At 38.8% G+C, this 18,684-nt stretch overlaps 1 protein-coding gene across 1 annotated transcript; it reads right to left on the bottom strand.

The window, feature by feature from the left end:
* Nucleotides 1-513: 513 nt before the first annotated feature.
* wbp1lb (WW domain binding protein 1-like b) lies at nucleotides 514-18,419 on the bottom strand. Its single transcript, XM_006790659.3, has 4 exons — nucleotides 18,040-18,419; nucleotides 10,660-10,762; nucleotides 7,071-7,232; nucleotides 514-4,147 (listed from the first exon to the last, which is right to left on the bottom strand). Exons 1-4 carry the CDS (start codon nucleotides 18,187-18,189, stop codon nucleotides 3,327-3,329), a joined length of 1,236 nt encoding a protein of 411 aa, XP_006790722.1. The 5' UTR covers nucleotides 18,190-18,419; the 3' UTR covers nucleotides 514-3,326.
* Nucleotides 18,420-18,684: the final 265 nt, after the last annotated feature.

Here is an 18,684-nt window from a genome sequence, read left to right as displayed (position 1 = left end):
TAATATTATACTATATTATAATATTGCCTTCTTGTTAAATGGTAAGGTGCCTTCCATATGTGGTCAGTGACGGTTTATCAGTTTACAATAAAAACTACTCTGTCCACCTGCAAGTAAACCGTTTTTATTATATGTGGCAAAAGTGCCACAGCTTCAAACTGGAACATACACAGCATTATAGGTGCATAGCAGCATAGCCCTTTCTGGGAGGCTACTAAAAGTCAAAATTCAAATTTTGACAAAGTTAGACAACCTTCTGGGAAAGTAGTAAGGAGTGCTTGTGATATTGTACAAAATCCTAATTACATGTGTATGGGACTTTACACATATGCCTGATGGATGGAGATGCCATCAGGCATCTCCAGGATGGACCCTGCCTTTCACCCAATGACAGCTGGGACAAACTCCAATCAGCTAGTCAGTGGCTGATTAGCGCCATTTGTTAGGATCCTTGACCTCTACAATAACATCACTCAGTAGAACCACTCTGAAATTAAGTCACGGACACAGTGATCGACTACAATTAAGCATTTTTATTGAACATACATCCATCTTAGTTGTCATAATAAATGGCTTATGTCAAGAAGTGCAAAACCACACACACTTATGAAGAAAGAAAAATGTCTTTGGCGAGATGCCCCTGATCTTGTTAACAAATTACCTACTGTACTGTTAGTCAAACGTACCCTTCACACAACTTCAGTTTAAGTCTCAGAAGAACTTAAGTCTTTCTCAACAAAAAAACAATAATACCCACAAGAAGAAAAAAAAAAAGATTCTGTCCATAATGATAAAGCTAATGATTTCATAAAAATGATTAAAGCAACTATTTGGTTCATGAACACATTACAGAATGTTGTACATGATTTGTAATATAAAGTGGTTTTGAGATTTTATACAGTTCCGTTATTTCTTCAAAGAATCAGACAATATGAAAAATAGCTCATCTTTCGACTACATGTACCACAATTACACAATGATATCTTCTAGCTTGCGGAAAGCATTAACGGATAAAGCACTTTCGAGTTTGTTTAGGCTTTGATGGGCAAAAGTCAATCAGCTTAACTGTTTATGCAGAAAGTTACTTTCCTTTTGTGCTGGAAGTTCTGGGAAACAATTTTCTCCTAGAGCCATAAAACTAACGGCTGAAACATTTGTGCTTTGCAGAATTGCAATTTGTGCATTTTTTCAGGTACTCCAAGTAGATTAATTGCATGGCATAATGGTGTAGTCTCATCAGTTGTGGCTACTTAAAGAGATTAGACATAGATTTCTTTGTGAAGGTTTCACAAGGCATCTTTTATTTGTGTTTATCATCTATGGCATACCACTAGAAGCTCAGGAGGCTACATTGTCAGCATTCAAACTCCTAAAATAACGGGAACTGACAACTATATTTTTTTCCTCTACCACATTGTCTTTGTTTTGTAACAGCAGTGCAGCATTATACATATTGTACCATGCTGTACCATAATAGTCTCATAAAGATCCTGTTCTGCAACCGCTTATTTTTAAAATACTCTGGTATTCATAACAGCCAATGACTTATTTCATTACCTTATGCTCATTTCTAATAAGAAACTAATCTCTAATCTTCCCACTAATATATACATGTATATATTTTTTTGACTGCTTATCCAACTACGGTTACAAGGTTACTGGAGCCTGCCATATCAGACATTATGTACATCCTGGACACGTCTCCATTCAAACTCAAACTTAGGGATAGAAATGTAAATTTACCAAAGATGGAAATTGAAGCACCATGACGAACCACACAAGCTCAGAAAGAACATGCAAACAGAGAAAGGCAGGTTCAAACTGCTCTGTTGGGTTAAATACTTATGTTAAAAGTAATTTGTGTGCAAACTGTTTGCTTCATAACCATAGCCTTTATTAAATCCTCATTTTAATACAAATTTATACGGGATGAATGTCTAAATGAAGAAAACATATATACATTAAAAGTAACATTTCCTTTCTTGATTGAACAGTACAAATGCAGATGACTGGAAATATAAACCCTGGTTTAAAAAAAAAAGAAAAAGAAAAAAAGAAGTCACTTTTCCAGTTGACTAAAATTAGCCTTAATGTGCATTCAATGAGACGTTAAATGTTTCATGTATGAATAGCAAAGCTGAATAATGGCAAAACTGCGGCGATATGAAAATTCAATACAAATAGTGTTAAAAGTTATGTTTTTTCACTGTAAAGCTGGTGAAGGTGATAATTCATTAAAGTGACTTTAAAATGTGAGGTGTGATGTTGCCCGTCTCACGTGTAATCTCTATGAAGCTTAACATTCAGTTCACGTTTTTGGTACCTGCTTTCTCTGGGTCTCTCAACATAATGGAAGCCTAGCATTGTCCATCAAATTTCTGCATTTTTAAGGGGGTAGGCACATACTACAAACATTCAACAAATCAATTTTAAAAATGATTGTATACAAAAACAAATCTGCTGCATTCCCTACTAACAATTCAGAGGTCCATTTCTCACACATTACAACAAAACGGTAAGAAGGTAATTATCTACTGCTAATTTAAGACTAGATTTAAACAACCGTAGCATCTGCAAGATAAATACCATTTGTGCAAAAGAGGAACTGTTCTCATGAAGATTTGTTAATGCACTAACACTTCCCTATCACTAGTGAGACTTACATAGCAACAAAAACAGACAAAAGGCAGCATGGTTTTGAACTGCTGAAAAAGCACTTTAGAAACATGAGTCTAACAGGACATCCCACAAAGTCTTGTTCTGACATCCCTGTACAATATCAGCTTACATAAACACATACTTTGGGTAAATCCACATCATACCTGTCCTGTCCAAAAAAGTTCCGGCTGTGTGTTGTTTTATTACATAGTTCACTACCTGCAGAGAACAAATAGCTTTGCAGAATTGTTGCAAGCACCTGGCAACGAGAGCTACATTCATCTTAGGCAGTGAACGTCCTGTTCTGACAGCACAACTTCAGCCATCATATGTGTCAGTAGCTTTTGTTGTATGAGAAGGGCAAATGAAGGACTCTGTGTGCGTAGTCTGAAGTCCCAATTGCCACAGGATATTAAAGGGCCTTACAGACCAAATATAACCCAAAATACACAGGTTAAGGCCACTGTTCCACACAGGAGCGTGCTTTTTCAACCTCTGGATATCAGACAATTTTTAGCAGAGATCCTACTTGCTGCTCCCTCACTTCTCACTTGTTTTATCTAAGATGCACACATTCATAAAAAAGACTTAGAAAGCAAACACTTCCTGAAGTACAAAAACAGTGTAGTGCTCTCCTTCCCTCGTGACAAAGGTGTGTTAACTTGGCTTCAGCCCTGTGGCTCAGTGCTGGTGCTGTGTGCTGGTCCTTCCTGCTCACTGATGGTGTGGAGGAGGAGGCACAAAGGAGGGTTTAGGGAGCCACTACTTATCTGGGGAGCAGGCTGGGGACTTCCTGTTGGCCCACATCCAGGCCGCCTATCAACTTCCCCAAGAGCCTGCTCCTCCTCCACACAGAAGGAGGCCTGATGGCTGCAGCTGTCACAGAATTCGCCTGCTTCCTCCTCTTCCTCATGCCCCAGAAGGCTCTCTAGCTCCCTTAACTCCTTGCTTTCCTGGCCTGTACTTCCAGCTCCACTACAACCACTGCTCCCACGTGTGCCACATACACACACCTCAATCCCAGAATCACCTGTAATTCGCCGCCTCCTTCCACTGGGGAGTCGCTCTTTGTCCTCAACACTACCATCTGACAGGCTGAGATCCTTCAGCAGGGGGTTCTTGCAGGAGTCATCCCCACTTTCGCTTAGTTTTTCCTGGTTGGCGAGTCCCTCTCTGCTAAGCCCTCCTGAAAGCAGTATCACGCCTGAATTTTGTGCCGTTTGCACAGACTTGGTGTCAGGCTTTGGCCTCAAGTCTAAGGTGGGAGGTTGTGGTTCCTCTATGGTGGGCCTACAACACAAGCTATCAGAGACTGGGGGAACTGGGGAAGGCTGAATGGCTGTACATTGTCCTTGCTGCTGCTCAGGAGCCAGTGGACTAGAAGCCACTGAGGATGGGCCAGTCTGTAAGGCACTGTAGGGAGGGGGAGGAGTCGGCGGCCGGTTGACCACCTCTTCATATTCAGGTAGGAGGTAGTTTGGCAGAAACCCTATAGGAAAAGAAAAGAAAAATGCTTTTAAAAGGCTATAAAAAGCACATGAATAAACACATGCCATGCACACCACTGATTATACACACAGGCTTCTGACCTGCCAAAAGAAAAAAGACACTTTGACCTCACTGAACATCCCCAGACCAGAATTCAAACAGTTCCAAAACAAAGCAATAGGGTAAAAATGTGACAACAAAAGCTTATTTGTGGGTCAAGTGTGTGCTGAGGGCCATTGTAATTTCACGTTACAACAGTGGCAAGGTACCAAGACAACAATGTTGGTCATTTTCTGTAAACTGAAGCATGCAAACAGGGAAGGTTCTAGCAACACCACAACATGTGGAACCATAGATAGAGTTCCCTGTAAACTGCATCTGTGACAGGTTCCACTGTGTAGTAGGTGCAAAGCCATTTTTTTAACGAGTTTAAGAATAGTATGTGCGGTTTTTTCAGTAAAGCAGCTGCAGCTATCAGTTATTTTATTAATCGAGTAATCTATTCGTTCATTCATTGATTAATCGAGTAATCAGATAAGGAATTTGTTTTTCTTATTAATGAGAAATAATAAATACTCAAAAGTTAAAAAACACACCCACAGATCGGATCACGGTTTTAAGTCACGGATCGGATCAATTTTCGGATCAGCAAAAATAGGGGAAAAAAAGACAAAAATTCGACTCGCCATTTACTTAAGTATTTTTTGCCTATTAAAAAAAAAAAATTCAGCTGAAGACTCATTCCACGCACTCATATAAAAACAAATTAAGGTGCAATATGGACATTATGGACCATGCTGGGCAGCCTCTACATCCTCTGCACACAGCCATAAACAACCAAAGGAGTCTGTTCAGTGAGAGGTTGCTTCTCCCAAAGTAAAGGAGCAGCAGACTTAAAAAGTCCTTTGTCCCACACGCCATCAAACTGTTTAACTCCTCGCTGGAGGGGAGAGGGAGGGGAAACAGGGACAAAGGAGAGGTGTGCAATAGTTTTTGTTAATATCCAACGGTGTAATAGACTCACAATACTTGAAATGTGCCGCTCCCTTGTATTCTTATTCCTATTTATTCTATTTATCCCTTTTGTATTCTCTATATTTATATATGTGTATATATGGTATATTTCTGCTCACATTTTTGCAACTTCTGTCGGTGCTGTGCTACTGGAAACTGAATTTCCCGGAGGAACCCACCCGAGGGATAAATAAAGTTCCATCTAATCTAATGTAACCTATAGGGCAGTACAGGGCTTTGTATCTACCACTCTGCTGTGATATAACGAGCGGTCACGGTCACGTGGCTTTCCGTTGCCCTGGAGGTCCACCCATTTGTAGTTAGAGCAACAGAAGATGCCTGGGACAGTTCAGCCATAACTTTAAACTTCTCCTGCGCATACATGCTTGGAACGATCTTGTCACTGAAATGGACGCGCAACGAGATATCATAGCGTGGATCAAGCACGTTCATCACAGTTTAAACCCCTTGTTTTGCACAACGGAATACGGCCTCTCGTCTGCAGCTAAACACCCCAATAGCTTTTGTAATAGCTTTAGCCCGGTCGGATTGGGCAGCAAAGGGCTGCTTAAATGCCGCAAACTCCTCTACTCCGCTACTTGGACCGCTAGCGCTGGCCATAACTACCGCTTGACAGACTGACCACGCGCACCAACACATACTTTTTTTTTCTTTTTCGAATCTTCGGATCACGTGCGTACCGAACCGTGGAGTGGGATCGGTTCGGATTTCAGATCAACCGTGATCCGTTGCACCACTAGTTTCAATGTAAAATAGTACGGCTGTAGTTAGTCAACTTATACAGCAACCTGTGTGTTTTAAACATGGCAGCAAGTTAACAGTTGATCTGCATATTTCCAATAAACTTCTGTTGACTTACAGCTGATTTTTCTATGTATAAAACAAACTTCGGTGGAGGGAGCAGTTACAAAGTTTGCTTTTTATCACCTTGGGAGTTTGTTGATCAGGTGCTTTGATGAAGAACCCGAGCTTTTTACCCAGTAAACAGCGCTGCTGTTATGGATATTAGAAGCACATTTTCTTTCACTCAACCTGAGCTCCCTGTCTTAATAACGGCTCCACCTGTTTGCTCTGTACCAACTCCACGTTAAACTGTGCCAGTGTCATCATCTCTGCTGCCGTTGTGTTATCATTGTGTGTGGGCTTAATGTTGTCAAACTTTTCATTGCTCCCAAATATGTTTGTATTGCAGGTCTGTTTTAGTTGCAAATGTGACTCGTGTTTCCACTGCGACAGTGGCATGCTACAGATCTGTGTGTTAAACGAAACACTTAAGCAAAGAATTTGTGTCTAGAAATTTTATCGAATCACTCGATTAATTGTTGCAGCTCTAGTTTTTGTACAAATGATAAATACTGTACTAACTGTACTGTATTGATGTGTATGTGTACTCATGTTCCATTTCATAACCATCACTATTAAGAAAAAAAATCTCAAATGCATTTCTTACTGTAATTCTAGAGCTGATACCAGTTGACTTAATTCTATGTTCACCAATTTCTCAAAACTGGATTGTTTACCAAATAATAGGAAACTGAGCCTGTTTTAAACTCTTGTAAGCAGTCTTACACTAGTTCACAATTTTTGGATTGATCCTAAAGGATTAATAAAGTAACAGTAATTACTTTATTTTAGGCTTTTTGCTTTAAATACAACAAAGACACATTATCATCTCAATAAAGAGAGCTCAGAAACACTGCAGAGTTCATTTGTTATGTTCACCACTATAACCAACTCTAGTTCACTTGAAACTGTTCATGCAAACCAATGAAATGATGAAACCTTAAATGCATAATTGCTCAGTTTTTGTTGTTTTGTTTCTCTTGCTGTTGTTGTTTTTTTTTAAAGATTTATATAGTGTGGGTGTATGTTCGAGTGGCAGAGCTTACTGAAGTAAAAGGGCACAGAGGGGTAGTTGTGTGCTTCACGGTAAGCAATGAGGTTGATCTCGTGCTGCCGTTGTTGCTGCTGTAGTCTGTGTTTGGTGCGGCGATGATGACATACACAGCAGCAGCTTAAAATGAAGATGATTGCCCACACCAACCAAAACCCTAAAATCAGAGGAAGAGCAATTTAGTTTAGTTAATACATGTGAAAACAATGTGACTTTTTTAATATTAAGCAAAACAACATAGTTCAAAGTGGGCAAAAATGTGCTTTCCATTATCCATGTGGTGATGTAACAAGTGCCTGCTGCTAACACAAACATAACATTGCAGATCAAACAGTTCAACACAGTGAAACATCCACACGCTTATATACTATAAACAACTATGTATGCATTGCATTATAAGCTTTACACCAAGAAAATCCATTTAAACATCAGAGTTCCTTCTTATCAGTACAACAGAGTACTGACAGATTTTCATTCTTTTTCAATTTGGCACCAGAGCTGTATGACGTCAGCACCCAAATTTCTACATAGTATGGAAGGCATACTATATAGACGTCTTTCAGGCTACTTAGCCTGAAAGATTCCGTTTTGGCCTCATAGTATAATGAGTGCTAATAACTGGATCCATTTCAAAATGTTGAGGTTTGCAGGACATCAACATAAAAATTTATAAAAGAAAGCTGACTTGGATTAGGTGTGGGTGATATATCACATATACTTCATGTATGACAAGTTTTTAGATGTACCTGGCACCCTGTGCTGAGCATGCGTGTTTAGATTCTACCAGATAGAGGGGAAAAAAAAATATGCCGACAGCAGGCGTTTCAGACAACTGAAGGAATTAGACTGTAACTGGAGATGAGTGAGATTAACTAGTTCCAAAGAGAAACAGCACTGGATCAATAATCTGGCAGTGGTGTGGACTTCACAAAGAGGATGTCGAAAAAAGGCAGTTATTTGCAAAACATGCCATAAAACCATTGTCACAAAAGGGTGTAGTGCTAGGGCTGGGCGATATGACCCAAAATTCATATCTCGATATTTTTTAGCTGGATATATATAAGATATATATCTCAATATTTTTTTAAAGCCATAAAGTAAGAACAAAAAGAGAGTTCTTAGTCAAAGCTGTGTCCCAGATGTCACACAGGCACTATTAAGATACAGCATAGATGTACATGAAAAAAACTACTCAAAAATAAATTATGAGCATTTATTAAATAATAATGCTCCATAAATAAAATAAAACTATGTTGTTTTTGTGCATAACAAAGAGCTCACAATTGTGCAGTCAAAATGTAAACTAAAAGACGCTGAGCATAATAACAGACAGATTTCACAGCTGCTCTGTTCCCAACTTCTACTGCGTGACTGACAGCCTGGAGTTTGAAATCCTCTTTGTAACCATGTCTCTTAACTTTGTCCTTATTTTGGCTTCCTGTACCACTTGGGCTCAGGAATAACAGTAAAGTTGACCCAGCTTGGACACAGTATAAATAATGTTTATCCTTTTTTGGCCCTATACACACACACACACACACAATACGGTAATATTATGTTGAAGCACAGTACATATCACTACGCGAGACTCCTCGTTAGCCGTAATGCTCTGACAATCCATCAAGCGGTGCAGCTCCGTAGCTTACCAAAGTCACACTCAAACATTTTTTTTGACAGATTGCTGAACGCCGTGTACCACATAAAAATCTGTAAAAAAAACCACATGAAACCCAGATTTCCCAGAAAACTGTGATTAATCAACTGTGCTTTTTTCTTCCCGTACATCATGTTCTCATTTTCTATAAAGGACTTTTGCAAAAAATCTGTTTTGAGCTTCGTCTAAACAGTAACAGCAAACAAAAACTGTCAAACACTTTTTAGGATGTGTTTGAAATAAGAAGACTACCACTACATAATCACAGAAAAATTTAGGAAACTTCACTTCAAGGACAAGACAATCTATGTCTGTGGAAAATAGGAATGTAAACGATACAATCCACCATTCAATCGCTGCTGGCCTTTTACATAAACCAATACTGAGAGCAAGAACTTCAGTAATTTGTTAATACAGTCTTGGATGCAGCGTGAGACATTTTCTTTTATTCAGGGCACTGAAGAATCTTAGTTCATTACGTCAATATTTTTTGGCAAGCTGCATTTTACTCCCCATCATGTCCTCAGTGAATAATTAATGCTGTAATATAATTCCCTCTATTTTTACAGGGAGCCCACACCAATTGCTATACCTCACTTTTGCCCTTGAGGCAACCTTTTTGCAACTGTGGCTAGGCAAGACTTCAAATTTACCAAACATAAATGCACTAAGGCAGATAATGCAATTCTGCATTAGTAGTCACCATTTCCAGCAGGGCATATACAGACATGTGACAAATTAAGGGAAAAAACATTGATGCAGTAGCTCTGCAATGGTTTAGAAGATGATTTTGCTTATATGGTTTGGGACCCAGATGAACACCTATGGAAAAATCTTCTCCTTTGAGCTGTTTCTCCAACTTCTTTAAAACACCCAATACATTCAACAGATATGCAGAATCAATGGCAAAGTACCTGACTAAAACACTAGAGTATTAGGTTATTTCAACAGTGCCAGCTGATAAGCAACAAGAACAGTTTCACCATTACATAATTTGTAGATCTATGAGAGCTGATAAGCCATTTTTATTACCCAGCTGAGTGCATGCCATGGTTAAAAAAAGGTTTGAGTACCTATTAAGAATCTTTATGTGAAGAAAACAACAATTTAATTTAAACATTAGTATTCCCCAGTGTAACACTGTACAGGAAATTCTCAATAAAGCACAAGCTTCACTATGTTTTTAATGGTGATATCCTTGAATCTGCTACTTATCTTAACAGCAGTCCCTGCCATGATATCACAATGTTGATTACATTGCACTCAGAGAGTTCCTGCAAATCTGTGACCTCTGACTACAGAGAACTAGGACTAAAACTACACAGATGTGCCTAAAATATAATAGAATTGAGATGATGAATGCTGAATATGCATTTAGACATAGTAATAATAAACAAGTTAAACTGCTAATATCAAATTGCACAGGTTACAACATGGCAACAAGGCAAGCCCTATAGATTTTATATAACTGGACTCACTCATTATGCCAGCGTTGCACCCTTTCATCCTTGTCTGTCCTCTTGCCCTTTATATCTATCAAGCACTTTTTCCAGCATCCCAAATTTTCCCCCTTATAAATACTTTAACCTGGTGAACATGATCTGCTCCATCTGACCATGAGAGTTTGCTCACTGTTGCTGGCAGTTCAGTCTTAGTTTAAGAACAAAATGTAAATTTAATTCTGAGGATGACACTCCACTTCGAGACATCTAAACTTGTTTTGTAAGGTTGCTTAAACTACAATTTTAAGCATCACAATTTATGTGTCCCTGTCTTATGTATTTATCCCATTACTCTTTCAGTCCTTATTACAATACATCAGCTTAATATTACAATGATTGCTTTTGTCATACCTTATCTATTAGTGCCTACCACAGAGTGAAAGGTCTAAGAATTAAGATCAAACACACAAGAAGAAAATTAGACTTACACCAAAGCTCATAGTAGTAACTGCAGCACTGAGATTCCCCACAGCAATGTCCAGACTCACAGATGTAGCTCTGGTTGTTAACACCTTCACAGTGCAGCAGGCTCTGCAAAACAAGTAAAGAAATGCAGTCACTTGTTAGTAGCTACGTCCAATAACAAAGACGAAATAAAAATTATCTGAGCCTATAACACGACAAAAAAGTCTACAAAATGAAACTGGTTTGAACAACATGGTCATCACTGCCACCGACAGGAGTATTATGTTCTTTAAGTTCTCCATACTTATCGATATAAATATACAATTTTAGTCAGCTTACTAAGGCATACACCCGATCTGGGGTTTTGTTAATCTTTCTGAACATTTGGTTGACATAGGTTAATTATCCCCACATTTGTGACACAAAGAAAAAAAGAAATATAAAAGTCAATTACTTATTTTCACTTGCCAACAGAACAATGACATGTACATCTACTTTAAATCTGATATCAGCCAATATTATCTTCTTAGAATGAAGTGGTGACACAGAATCCTGATACTTTAATATGAGAAAGAATTCAGAAGATTTAAAACAAACAAACAAACTACAAACAAACAACAACAAGAACAAAAAAACAAAAAACACACAGCTAACCCTGATCTGTCATTTTGAATATTAATAATAACACTGCAGATAATGTAGAAGCCATACATTTATACTTGTTCTGAACTAAACATGTCGTAATCACTTATGCTTGGAAACTACTAGAATTTCACTAATGTTTAAGACACATATCAAGTGGAAACGTATGAATCACAGCCAGCACAAAAACCACCCAGTATGCTTCCCAGAACAGTGAAAAAGAAAAGAAATTTAAATTCAAACTTCAGCTAAGGCCAAATGAGAATGAGGAGCGTGGTCAACAGTTAACTTTACAAAACATGTTAGTGAGCTGACTGCCACCAAACCTGTAAAAACTTCCATTGTGAAATAAACAGAGAAGACAGATCGCTATACAAAAAAAGGAGAGAGCATTGTAATCAAAAACCTTGAGACAGCTTTACAAACTTTTCCAAGTAGATCAGTTATTCTAGATGAGCTTAATGATTAGCTAACCAAAGTTCTAGATCTGGATTTTCTATCTCTCTGTAGATTACCAGTGCAGGTCCCCGACTGAGAGGCATGATGATCATGGGTCCACAAATCCTAGACAGGTTTCCTCTACCACATGGGTCATTAAAGTCAAACAGCTCTCAAGCATACTCTCACCCTCTCACACAGCCTTCCTCTCCGTCTTTGTAGACCATACACACACACACACACACACACACACACGCGCATACGCACCCCTCCCACACTCCCTCGGCCCACTCCAATCCAGGCCCAAACAGTGGACAAGGATTGCTTTACGGAAATTTCCAAGCAGCAGTGGAGAGCGAGCTGCTAGCTGAGCCACTGCATGAAAATAAGTTGTGCAGAGTGGTGAGAAGTGTGTTAAGTATGAGGGAGGGAGAGAACGAAAGAAAATCAAAGAAACTCCAGACACACAAGAATGATTTGTCACACAAGAAACACCAGATCAGCACAAAACAAACTGCTGACATAAAATTATAGCCCCGATTTCAAATCTGATGGACTGTCAGCCGTTTCGGCTTCATCAACATGACATTTTTTAAAATTCAGTTCCACAGCTTTAATTCTGTGTAATAATTAATGGATGTTCTGTTCCTTAAGTTTGTTTCTTGATAACATCAGCTGTTTTCACTAACTCACAAGCCAATCTCAACCATATGCTGTACTCCTTTGGGGTTGGGCTTTTTATTGCAATTCAGTAGAGATAACCATCTAGTTTGTTTGGGTCTTCAGCACTGAGTGTTCAGTCATCAGTGCTGCATGCAAAGAATGGGGTAATGAATGGGGAGGGGGCTTCAAGATTTTACAAAACAGTTTAACAGGAAAAAGTACTATAGTTAAGTCTTTAACATGAACATGCATGAACTAATCTGTTTTGCCGAAAAAAGATCAGGTGATTACCACAAACTAGACCTAAAAAACATCTGAGAGCACTCCCAGTTCTTACTTTTTAGTCACCCTAAGAGACCGTGAGCGAGCAAAGAATCTGGACTAGTGAGATTCCGTCTCTAATCCAAGCAATCAACAGAGACAATGAGACAATCCACCTCTCTTTTGCCACACTTGCAGATTAAAGGCAGATTTGGTTACTGTCTCTGAGATTACTGTTGCATCAGAAAATAAATTAAGCTTATTAATGAGAACTTGCTGAAACGACCAGTTCAAACATCTGCTGGTGACAATCAGACACTGTTACTGGAGATACAAGGCAGCAGTTCTTTCTTAAGTCTTGACTGCACAATCAGACTTGATCCACTTAGCTCAGGCCTGTAGGACTTGGCAAGTCAGACGATGCATGCAAGGACCTCGCTGCCCTTTTATTAATCTGTCCTACAACAAAGAAAGGCACCCTTTCATAGTCGTGAAGGTTATGCATAACAAAAAAACTCCTGCAGCAACCGTAAATGCTATGAATGCACCCGAGAAAGGTGCGGCAGCTTAGGAGGAAAGTTTAGTAAACCAGAGTTGCTGAATTTTATCTCCAAGTTAACAAACAGTATGTTCACAGCAGCTAAAGCTTTGCCTCAAGAGAAAACATTTATACAACAGTTTTGGCTGTTTAAGAGGTTGTTAATTCTAAAATTACAAACTGGATTATCTATGATTGGCTTTACATCTGATGTCTTCCAATATAGCGTAAGCTACACTTTGCAACATTACCATGTCCGAAACTTCTCATTTTATACAGTGCAGAGGTATTACTGATGCTAATTCTTTTTGAATAGTCCCATGGCTAGGGAAGACCTTTTAAGCTTTTGAGGCTGGTGTTGTTGTTTTTTTAAACCTGATGACCGTGTTTCCACTGTTAGGAAATTATTTTACTGAAAAAAGGGAAGGCAAAACAAACATTTCAGGGTGCTTATGTGTGTGAAGAAAGCAAGAGATGGACGGGGCCAAGGATCCTAGTCTCAAAGGCTGCCCTTACTTTACCCTATGATTGAGAGGGACTGCAGGATTTAGGGCCAGTTTGAAAAGGCTTTAAGTCAAAATAGCAGTGAAAAGCCAAACCACGTGCCTTTTTAGCCTTTTGTTTCTCCTACTCCTTTAAACGGCTAAGTAAAGAAACAAAGAATTGCAGACTTTTAGCAGTGATGAATACCACCCTACCACCCATTAAAACATCAGAGTGACAGCTCATGCAGGTCAAGCTTAAAGTTTTAGCTTTGTCTTTCACTACCCTGGGAAGTCTTTTTTTCCCTTTTTTTTTAAATTTTGATGTGTGAATGGACCTATTTCAAACTTACATTGTATAATGAAGAGAATAACTCTTATTATGAACCGCTGCCAAATGGTAATCAACATAATCACTTATTATAATAACATGAAACACATACAATATACCTGAAATCACTATATTAAGTTTTGGAGGTGTGAAAGCACATGGCACATATAGGTGGGGTCTTGTGCTGCATCTATTGCATCTACTAAGTTTATACTTCTGTTGTCAGCAAATTACCTGCACACATGTGCACTGATAACATAAAGACATAAAGCATGTGACATTACATTGATAATAGTAGTCATCGGTAATTACTTTACTCCCAAAGTGCTGAACTTACTCATAATCTGTTACACTACACATGTCAAAACTTGTGAAGAATTTAACCTAAATTAAGTATTAAAGCCAGTAGGGTAATAATTTTCCCTTTCTTCTTTTTTCTTGCCAGTACAGAGTACAAAAAAACCCTTCCTTGAAGTGTTACTGGACACAAGCAACGAGTTAACGATTCTGGTCACACAGGAATGCCCATTAAATTTAAACTTCACATTTAGTGCTCACATTATGTTGTCACATTGCTCCTGATTAATAAAACTTTGCTAGGCTCTAGCCAGCCTTTCTGTGATTGGTTGTTGAGTTGTTAGTTGGGTGAAGACTCTTTGTAACACTTAATTTTCAATGAAAATGAAAACAAATATTTCCTTCATCAGCTTTTCTTTTAAGTACACAAGTGAACTGTAGCTTTCACTTGGTGAGACTTCTCACTGTGTGAAGCAAATCCAGTTGACTCCTACCTGACAGCAGCTCAAATCACCCACAAAAAAATTACAGCAGACCATTGTTCCTTCAGAAATTTTTTAAATAATTAACAACATACAAGTCCAACAGAGCACCAACATTAGCTGGCACTTTCAAACCAGTCAAGCCTGCTGTCAAAAACAGAATTCTGAAACAGAGTATAGGTTTCCAAAACAATTTCACCTACTTCCAAGATGCACAAAAACAAATATCTGAAGAAGTTAGAGCTCCAGCACCACTTGTACTCTACAGAACAATTTCATATCTGACGAACATGTTTTTGGCTGGTGGCCTTAATCCCCACAGGGCTTAACTGCTTTGAAAACTAGTGTGTCAAACAGAGCAAGTTTCATATAAAGCTGAATACTCAATTGGGACAAATACATTCATGTTTACTTTCTGAAAGGACTTATTAATAACTGACATTGTCCTGAAAAACAAAACATACCAATAAGCTAAATTTTACAGTGACAGTTGCAGTATTTTGCTCTGGTGAAACAGGCTAGAGCAGTACAGGATATATCAAAGATGGGGTAAACCTAGACTACAAAGAGGTCCATAGCATTGTTTGAAAATAAATAACAATATATTTGCATACATTTTGCATGTGTATACCACCATGGTAGGGCTGTTCGATATAATGATATATATCAGATGACGATATAAAAACGTCTATGTTTCATTTTACGCTATCGTTTGTTTCGTGGTGTCGCAAAATAAACTGTTTATGGCAATATTTTTTCATCGTTTTGATGGTCACTGTAGTGGCTATATTAATTTCTTAAAGTTCTCTCTTTCTCTTATATTTAATATAACCACACTACAGATGGACAAGCGCCTGTTTTTATGCTTTGTGGTTCGCAACAATGACGGTAACACCATCGCGTGTCCGCTTGTTTATGTTCCACATAAACCTTTCACAATAAAGCTCAAGATCCCGTTGAGACTTTTCAAAATAAACTGAATCACGTGAAAGAGCAGATTATTTACGGATGAGAAGTAAAAAAGAGCCGCCAGGTGCTAAAAAATAAACCTTAGAACAGGCTTTTCCCCGCAGCTCGCCGTGTAATAAATACTCACAAAGAAAACGGCGGCTGTTACAACTTATGTCTGAAAATGTATCGTTTCATGCATCGGTTAAAACACTCGACTCCAGCTACATGACGCGCAGCTGGAAACACTTTCCGCAAGTCGAGCTGCCCGAGATTCGCAGAATTTACAGAAAATGTTACATTTGTGTGATTTATATCGTTATCGGACGATAGAATTCTTATATTGGGATATGAGATTTTGGTCATATCGCACAGCCCTACACCATGGTATATTTTAAATTAAACAACTAAAGTGGATACTTTAAATATTTAATTAACTGTTTGGAAATTACATTTTTATAAATACTCCCCCCATTTTCAGACTTAAGTAATGAAACAAAGTAACAACTTTAAATACTTGAGTAAAAGTACTTGTTGCTTGTCTGTGTCTCTCTCTGCCTATTTATTTATTTTTTTTAATTCCGTAACTAAAAGCACATTAAAGAATTTCCCATTTTTCTCTCTTAGGGAACTTCTGGGTTGCTTTTGCATTATGTGTTAGATGACTGACCTTTTGGATCAGTTTTAAAGCATTTAACTGAATCTGAGCTGAGCTGTAAACTTCCGATATCAGCAGTGATATCATTAATAAAAACTAGTAACCCAGCTCCACTTGCAGCCATACATGCTGACAGTGGCCTCCACACCGTTTGACAGATAATATTGTACGTTTCAGATAATGAACCTCTTTCACCACGTATGCCTTCCCATTATTGTGGTAGAAGTTAATCTTGGTTTAATCTTTCCAGTGTTTTTTCTATTCTTTTTTCATTACTGGACAGGCGCTTGTCAAATCAAATCTGGCCATCATGTTCTGGATTGTAGACTGTGACAATAATACACCCTCCTCCATGTCTAGATGTTTTTAACGGCATATCCTGGCCAGCACAAAGAGTACGACAATCACCCGCTTTAGTCATTTTCTGTGGTCTTTCATTTCTTCTGGGGTTGCTGAGCTGTTGATTTGGCCACTCCTTCAGTTTTTGCTGTCTCTAGAATAGTTTTATTTTGATTTTACAGCCCAATGATGTCCTCCTACACTTGTATCAAGATCTCTTTGGACTTTGTTTGAAAGTTGCAGCGAACAGCTACCAAATGCAGTTCAGTTCAAGCTCGTGAAGATGCATTTCTGGTGTGTCCATGACACTATGCAATGCATTATAGACCTCAGCTTTGGCGTCCCAACACACCAAGGGTTCTCTTTACGTTTTTATCTTACCACTGAAAAGTCGTATGTTCAAGGCTAATTTCGTTTCTAAATATGTCGTGTGTCACAGAAAATACAACAATATGGTTTAATACAGAATGCCTCCAGAAGTGGGGGAAAGTACCATTAATGTAATCTAGAACACGGACTAATACATTTAAAACATCACCCCTGACCCCTTTTAGAGTAATAAGCCTTCTTATTGAGGATATACAGTTCATGTATGTTCATGTAATTTAAAAAAAAAAAAAAATCACTGTTGATTTTATACTGTATGTGTTAAAACTGTACATCACTGTTTACGTAAAAACGAAGAAACTTAAGAATCCAGTTCTGTTCTGTTCACGAAGCTACTCCGAATGTTTTACATTCATTTTTGTAAAAGGAAAACATCTAGGCCCAATGACTGAAATAATGGGAGCATACTACCATGAAGCCAAGACAGTGATAATAATATATAGCTCTTCGACACAGATTAATTACAGAGTGAAGTTCATACGAGCTATTTTTATGTTGCTGCTAACTACACCGCTCTTGATCCAAGTCAGACGGTTTTGTTCTGTTTACTGCTATGGTAGTAGTCAGGCATGAAGAACTGCTTTTGCTAATCGTGCTACTCACTTCTGGCTAAAATGTCAACCGCCTATCATAAAGAAAACAGACCAAGGCCCTGACTCACTGATCTTTGTTTTTTTACTTCAACGGTGCGTTAGCTGCCGAAGCTAGCAGCCGAAGTAAGTTAGCAAGCAGGCAGCTAACGTATTTCCTGACAACACGGTAAGAGTTGCAGCAGGCAAATATCAACGACAGCAGATGTTTAAAAATGTATCAAAGACTAGGCGAGCTTGTTATAAAGCAGAATAAAAATTCCCTATTCGGATAGTCGTCTACCTTAGCCCAGTATCTATCTAGCTAGCTATCTGAGAAAGCCTTGTTTTTGAGTGAGCAACCTTACCGTGTCGGCTGCTGCGGACTCGGTGGGGGTGACAGAGCCAACAGCGTGCAAAAACAATCCCATTTTAAGACCCGAACATTCGCCTCTCATTCCTCCAAAGGGGGCTCTGACTACAACAGAAACATAGGCATGCAAAACACTTGTTTTCATAAACTGTGTTCGACTATCTTTAAGTATTTCTCGGCACGTATCGCGTTGCGAGGCCGCTGTAAGCACCGCCTCCTTTGCGTACTAGGCATTACAAAAAACGATGCTAACGCAACTGGTTGCTGTCAGTGCCACTGACTGATACAGCTGTTATACAAGCCGTTCCCTAGCTCAGGCACTCCGCTTCGGTCAGCTGGGTGTGGCGTGGTCACCTCTATACGTTGCATGTGCGCAACGTGATGGGCGTTCGGTACCGTGGATCATAACTGGTTTTGCGGATTGACCAGCGATTGGACAGCCCCAGCCAGATGGGAAGAGTCTGGCCAATCACTAATCGGTGCGTCTCCCGTGCATGGGGTTGTTATGATCCTGGGTTAACGTCTCAGTTTCGTGGGAACATACCTTCGGAACAGCCAAGTTCTTCTCAACAGCAAAATAAAAACGTCTGTGTTTTTGTAAGTCGTTTCCTTTATTTGGCATTTTTGAAGTGATAAAAGT

The sequence above is a fragment of the Neolamprologus brichardi genome, chromosome 6 (assembly GCF_056152115.1).
Source record: "Neolamprologus brichardi isolate AB-2024 chromosome 6, ASM5615211v1, whole genome shotgun sequence".
In the NCBI taxonomy this organism is placed as follows: domain Eukaryota; kingdom Metazoa; phylum Chordata; class Actinopteri; order Cichliformes; family Cichlidae; genus Neolamprologus; species Neolamprologus brichardi.
The sequence above is the reverse complement of the archived record's forward strand: the minus strand, read 5'-3'. Positions and strand labels throughout refer to the sequence as shown.

Coding starts and splice junctions, on each gene's coding strand:
- wbp1lb (XM_006790659.3), bottom strand. CDS start 18,189: ATGAAAACAAGTGTTTTGCATGCCTATGTTTCTGTTGTAGTCAGAGCC. Junction 7,233..10,659: donor TTACTACTATGAGCTTTGGT/GTAAGTCTAATT, acceptor CTCTGATTTTAG/GGTTTTGGTTGGTGTGGGCA. Junction 4,148..7,070: donor CTCTGTGCCCTTTTACTTCA/GTAAGCTCTGCC, acceptor CTTTTCCTATAG/GGTTTCTGCCAAACTACCTC.